General features: G+C 40.9%; 1 protein-coding gene across 1 annotated transcript in view; it reads right to left on the bottom strand.

Annotated features, from left to right (window-relative positions):
• Nucleotides 1-7,101, bottom strand: part of ZMYND12 (zinc finger MYND-type containing 12) — a 34,520-nt gene that overhangs the window by 14,564 nt on the left and 12,855 nt on the right. The window contains exons 2-3 of the mRNA XM_007103489.3: nucleotides 5,222-5,363; nucleotides 4,405-4,576 (exon numbers count right to left, since the gene is read on the bottom strand). Coding sequence (XP_007103551.1) covers nucleotides 4,405-4,576; nucleotides 5,222-5,363 — 314 coding nt within the window. The remainder of the gene's footprint in view (nucleotides 1-4,404; nucleotides 4,577-5,221; nucleotides 5,364-7,101) is intronic.

Below are 7,101 nucleotides of genomic sequence, written 5' to 3'. Positions count from 1 at the left end.
ATAGCACAGGGAGATCAGCTAGGTGGTTTGTGACCACCTAGAGGGGTGGGATAGGGAGGATGGGAGGGAGACGCAAGAGGGAAGAGATATGGGGACATATGTATATGTATAACTGATTCACTTTGTTATAAAGCAGAAACTAACACACCATTGTAAAGCAATTATAGGGATGGAGTAGAGGTAACAGAGACCTAAAGTTGCCAAAGGAAGTGAGACTATCCTAAAGGGTGACTTTCAGGGTATATGCAGTAGAGAGAGAAGGGATGGCCAATTCATGGAGCAGTGGTACTTGTCTTAAGGGTGAGACAGCAGGCTTACACTGGGTTAGTGGCAGATCTGAGAGACATCATGGGGGACTTTGCAGGACTTGCAGATGAAAGTAAAGGAGCACAGAATAAAACAGTCACAGACGATTCAAAGGTGTGGCTGTGAGGCACGCAGGGGAAGCAAAAGGAATCATTTACTGAGGGCTTGCCTTACCCTATGGCTTACACTAGCCTAGGCCATCTGCATCTGGGATTTAAGTCTGCCAACAACCCTGCAAAAGAAATATCAGAGGAGGAAACCGCGCATTCATTCAACCCTATATTCATCTAATCTGTTGAGTCTCTACCACTCTGCCAGATGCTCAGTGCATGCTGGATCCCTGACCTTAAAAAGTTCACAGTCCAGTGAATTTGTTACACAATAAAGAAACAAAAAATGAAGTGCTAGGAAGGAAATGAACAGAACACAGTGATCAAAAAAGGCACGGAGAAACCTACTTTGGATGATTAGGGAACCTCTCTGAGAAGGTGGCGTTTAAGCAGGTACCTGAAGGTTGAAAAGAAATCGGCCATGTAAGAGGGAGAAAACAGCATTCCAGGTGGTATGTGTGAGAGCCCTAAGGTAAGAAAAAGCTTGATGACTAGGATCACATGGCTAATAAAGAGTTGGAATTTGAACCTAGATTCTCCCGGTTCCAAAACACTAAAAACAGTGGGGGAAGATGAGTAAGGTGGCTCCTCTTTGAGGTGTTACTGAAAACGTCATTTCTAGTACGTTAAAATTCCAAAGTTTTACTTTGAAAAAAAGTATGAATGCCTCTTATTTTTCCACTCCAGTCTGGAGGAATCTCTAAGGTGGGAGAGGCATGTCCACAGGGGATGTGATTTATTTAGACTTTCAAAAAGGTTGGCAAGGTTTTAAATCAGTAACTGTGGGAGTTAGAATGAAACCTTCCATTTAGACAGCACTTTTCTGCTTGCAAAGCACTTTCATGTCCATTATACATGAATTCATTTAAACCTCAAAACAATCCTGTGAAGAGGACTCAGATTCAACAAATGCTTACATAGTTCCCATTTAGGTGTCAGGTTCTAAGGAGTTTTTGAGTACCTTTCCTGCACTAAGTACTGTTCTGGATGTAAAGACACTAGGAGGAGAAAGAATAGACAGAGTCCCAGTTCTCCCTGAACTTATGGTCTAGTGCAGGAGAGGAACTTTAATTAAATAATCTCATCAAAAAATGTATAATTATTATCAAAGTAAGTGCCCAGAAAAAAGAAAGAGGTTTCTAAGTGGATACATTAAAAAGAGAACTGACCCAATCTGGGGGCTTGGGAAAGGGTTCTAATCAGGGGGTGCTGACTTAAGCTGAGACCTGAAGGATGAATAGGAGTTAGTTAGGTGAAGGGGAGGGGAAGAGAAGTGGGGGGAGTGGCTAGAGAAGAACCTTTCAGAACAAGGAAGCATCACAGTGCTTCTGAGGAACCGAGAGAAGGCCAACACAACTGAAAGGGAAAGAGAAAAGAATGAGAGGTGAGGTGAGAGAATTCATAAAGGCTGGACCAAACAGGGACTCATAGGTTGCTTTAGGAACTTGGTCTTTATTTATTGGAATGACTTGGTCACATTTTGTTTGGAGACCAGGTTGGAAGGAGGCCAGGGAAGATGTGCAGAGACCAGTTGGCAGGTAGTAATCCAAATAAAAGATGATGGGATTTAGGCCAGGGTGACTTGGGCTGTATTTCCTTGTCCAGTGCTCTTCTACTAGTTTGGGAAGAGGGACAGTCCAGAATGGGGAGTCAGATCTGAGTAGGGTAAAGAGGGCATTCTTGCAGCTAAGTGGCCTGGTATGAAGTCGGAGCCCAAACCAGTGAGGAGGGGGGTCCATACAGAAGAGGCATCCCAGAATAGGAGTCAGAGCCCCCAAAAGGAGAGGAGGGCATCTGCAAGGGGAAAGGATAGGATTGGAGATGGGAGGTTGGCTCATACAGGGTAACCAATTAAATGTATAAATACATCAATGAAAATGGAAGCCAGCATTCTCACTGTCAGAGAAGGGAGCTATAAACATGGAATGGGAGAAAATGAGATTGAACCCTGTGGATTTAAATGTACTCCTATGGACCCATGATCATATACAGATACAGATGTAGAGACGGAGATGGAGATTTAGAAATAATGCACATATACACATTATTATATTTACACATGTTCCCTAATTCTGTCCATTGAGAAGCCTGGGAGCAGCCATACCTCAATAGCAACGAGTATGTCCAGTGCACAACTCTTGGCTTCTAAATTCCATTTTCTGCTAAAAGAAATCAGGGCTCCTTGGAGGTATGTTCCAGAAAGCAGGAAAGTGATCAAAGAACAATGGGGAAGAATTCCCTGGCAGTACAGTGGTTAGGACTCCACACTTTCTCTGCCTAGGGCTCAGGTTCAATCCTTGGTTGAGGAACTAAGATCCCACAAGCCATGTAGCCAAAAAAAAAAGAACAATGGGGATGTGTTAAGGAGACACAGAAGCCAGTGTGATGGGCTGCCACTTGCCAAATCAAGGACAGTTTGAACATCAAATTAATGACAGTAATGGATTGCAACCCACTAAATAAAACAGGAAAACAACAGTCTATGTTGATATAAATAAATAAATGAATTCATTGAAAGTTTGTTGAGGAATGGAATATTTATATAGTTCCAAGTACCTCTCTATAAAATACTTATTAATTGCAAAGAGAAGAAAGAGTAACTTTACAGAGAAGAAGCCTGGCAGACACCACCTTAATAAAGTAACTTAAATAAACATCATCAATAATGGACCAAAATAAAAACATGTGCCAACTTATAGGATGGGATGAGAAGAACACAGCATCACTTCAGTGATATTCCTGCCAAAGACACATCACCTAAGTCCAGTCATGAGGAAACATCAGAGGAGCTCAAATTGAAGGACATTTTATAAAATAATTGGCCTTTAATCTCTGAAGGCATCAAAGTCATAAAAGTCAAGGAAAGACTGAGAAACTATTCCAGAATGAAGGAGACTAAAGACACATGGCAACAAAATGAAAAGTGTGATTCTGGACTCTACCCTTTTGCTGTAAAGATGTGATTGGGACAACTGGAAAAAGCTGAATGGGGTCTGCTCGGTAGATAATCATGGATGATAGTTGTATTGTGGTTATGAAGGAGACATCTCTGTAGGAAATACATACTGAAGTAGTCAAGGCATAGGGCAACAAGTAAGCAACTTACTCTCAGATAGCTTAGGGAAAAAGTTCTTTGTACTGTATTTCCTACAGTTTTACTTTTTAAAAAGTTTTTTTTCAATAGTGGCTGTTAAGATATAAAGTAGTAGTACAGTACCTAAAAGGCTGTAGATGCTCAAAAATGTTAATTCCCCTCAAAAATGCTAATTCTCCTGTTGTAGCAACCACCATGTGTGATGTCTGTGCCCTGCTCTCAGAACTGCCTCTGCCAGCCATAGGAGCAGGTTCCTATTTTTGTGTTTGAACTATGTGACCCTGACACAAAGGTAGATACAGATAGATACCGCACTCAAGCTGAGTCAACACAATTCTTTCTTCCAGGAATTTAACATTGGAAATCAGATGCTAATTAGTTTCTATAACCCACCTTGAACCTGGAGGATATGTAAATTCAATGTAAATTCAGCTACATCTGACATTTTGGGGTAGCTGTCTTCTGCAGTAAGAATAGGGTAGAAAAATCTGGTCTGCAGAGATGGAAAATAAAGCAGATGCAGAGAGAGAAACCTAGAAACAGAGACAAGAAACAAGACCCCAAGACCCAAGAGACAGAAACAGAGACCACCAGCCTTGGTTTGTTATAGCATTCTGAGTATAGTATCTCATGAAGTCTCACTTCCCTTAGGACACCTCAGCATCCTAATAAATTTCCTCCTTTTGCTAAGGCCAGCTAGAGTGGATTTCGTTCAGTTTTACCAAAAAGTCCATGACATATCCTTCCCCACCTTGTGCCAAACTTTACAGCAATCCTGCTCTTCCACAAAAGGTATCTTGGTGCCACTGCCAAAGCTGGATGTTTTGGCCACTGATATGACCCAGTATAGCACTTCTTACAGGCTCCAGGGTGTCTCAAGTCAGCTTCACTTACCAAGGCTGGCCTCGGCCAACAGCAGGTAAGCAGGTACCAGCTCTACTGAACTCAGGCCATGAACACTCATACGGAAGCGAAGAGAGTGCAAAGCTGCTGGGACAGCATCTTCATGTTTTCCTTCAAAGATATATTTCTGGGCTACGGTGTAGCAAAATTCGATCAAATGCTTCTGTGGAAAAAAAAAAACTAGACTATCTGAGACAGTCTAAGGGTAAAAGGCAATGGTGGATATAGGTACACCTGGAGATAGGGCCAACACCTGATGACCTGCTCGAGAGCACACAGTGAGCCTGTCTGCATTGAGGCGGACATGAGACCCAAAATAGGTGATTAAAAAGGCAAACTCTGGACTGTGAGTTCCTCAAGGTCCAGGAACAAGTATCTTTTCATCTTAGGTTGGTGCTTGGCATAAATGAGTGCTCAATATAAAATTATTAAATGATTATTATTCTTACAGTTCTAATAAAATTTTAGTTTAGCAAAGCTGTAATGTCTCAGGACAATCTAAAATGTTCTGCCTTTCTATTTGAGTTAATTTTGAAAGAAACATATGTTTCCTTCTGGAGTTATCCTGCTTCACTAATATCACTAATATTAACTAATATAATATTAACTAATATAACTAATATTCACTAATGCTGCAGGTTTTCAGTAGATATGTGGAGAACAACAATGGTACTGAGGACATAAAGACATAAAACCAAGCCTCTGCCCTCAGAGGTTATAGTTTAGTGACCTCGCACAGTACAACCTTTTCCCTGGGCAGGTTCTCTGCACCCGTGAGTTAACCCTGCAGCCGTCCTATAAGCCCTACCTGCCGCTGCTGCAGCTGCTGCAGGCCATGCTGCCGTTCTTCCTCTGAGTTGTAGAAGGGCATGGAAGTGCGCAGGGGAATCAGGAGCTGACATATCTTCTCATGGATGCTGCTCCAATCAGCTCTTTGATGAACCACACCACTGACAACAAAAACATGGACTTCATTATCTTTACCTTTGGCTTGACCACTGATTCTCCTGGCCCTACTGCTGGCCCAGCCCTAGAAACTAGAAAAGTAAGCCCAACACAAACCAGGCAGGGAGCCCAAAGCCGTTTCTGACACAAATCGCTTTTCCTTCACGTGGTTATTGGGTGGTGTAAAAACCAGGGGTGCGGGAGGATGTTGTTTCTGCAGGCAGTTATATGCTGCGGTTATTCTGCTTTTCTTCTTCATTAATAACAACAAAGACAACTTTAACTCTGCATTGGTCTAAGGTCATTTTCAAAATATCTGAACACTGAAGCTGATGAATTTAAGGGTCTTTTTCTTAGGAAAAGGAAAGAAATTTACATTTGATGAGGCTCTAGGAGACACTTTCCCCATAATTAGTATATATACCAATTATAGGTATATATATATATGCCAGTTATAGGTATATATATATATATATATATATATATATACCAATTATAGGTATATATATATATAAACCAATTATAGGTGTGTGTATATATATATATATAAACCAATTATAGGTGTGTGTATATATATATATATATACACCAATTATAGGTATATATATATATATATATATATGTTGCATGGCTTGGGAGAGCATCATTTGCATTGCCTTCTGTGCTCTAGGAGGTCCATTCACATAGAATACACTGTGAATGCCCTCCAGTCCTAGTGGTGCAGCAAGTGGTCATGAAAGTAACTGTTTAACTTTTTGAAAACAAGACAAAATCATTATTTTTTTAAGGTAAGGAAGCACAGGTGTCGAGAGTAAGTAGTTACTCTAGGCCTGTACTCCAAAGCCAGTCATTTTTTAGCTCTCCAGAAGGAAGCATTGTGGCAGTTTGGTATACAGCTTTTCTGAGTGTTTTATATGCATATTTAGTATTTTTTAAACACTTAATTGGACAGCACAAATACAGAACATTTGCATCATTGCAGAAAAATTCTATTGGACAGCACTCCTACAGAGAATCTACTGCCATTCTTTTTTTTTTTTTTTTTTTTAATGGCCGTGCTACGTGGCTTGCAGGATCTTAGCTCCCCCGACCAGGGACTGAACCCACATCCTCAGTAGTGAAAGCGTGGAGTCCCAACCACTGGGCCACCAGGGAATTCCCTCCTATTCCTTACATAATTGCCTCTATGAATGACTCCCAAATCTATTACCTAATCTGACCCTTCCTCCAAATACGTTTATATAATTGATACATAATTGATATTGATATATAATTCACATACAATAAAAGTCATCCTCTTAAAGTGCACAGTTCAATGTTTTTATTATATTCATGAGGCCATATAGCCATCACCCTATCTAATTTCAGGGCATTTTCATCACTCAAAAAAGAAACTCCATTTATTCTAGCAGGTACTCTCATTCTTCCCTCCAACCACTGTTGCCCAGAAGCCACTCATCTATTTTCTCTATGCATTTGCCTGTTCTGGACTTTGCATATAAACGGAAACAGACAATATGGCTTTTTTTTTTTTAACATCTTTATTGGAGTATAACTGTTTTACAATAGTGTGTTAGTTTCTCCTTTACAACAAAGTGAATCAGTTATACATATACATATGTTCCCATATCCCTTCCCTCTTGCGTCTCCCTCCCTCCCACCCTCCCTATCCCACCCCTCTCATGGTCACAAAGCACAGAGGTGATCTCCCTGTGCTATGCGGCAGCTTCCCACTAGCTACCT

Source organism: Physeter macrocephalus, chromosome 3 (genome assembly GCF_002837175.3).
Source record: "Physeter macrocephalus isolate SW-GA chromosome 3, ASM283717v5, whole genome shotgun sequence".
Classification (NCBI taxonomy): Eukaryota; Metazoa; Chordata; class Mammalia; order Artiodactyla; family Physeteridae; genus Physeter; species Physeter macrocephalus.
This window is presented reverse-complemented; position numbering and strand designations above follow the sequence as displayed.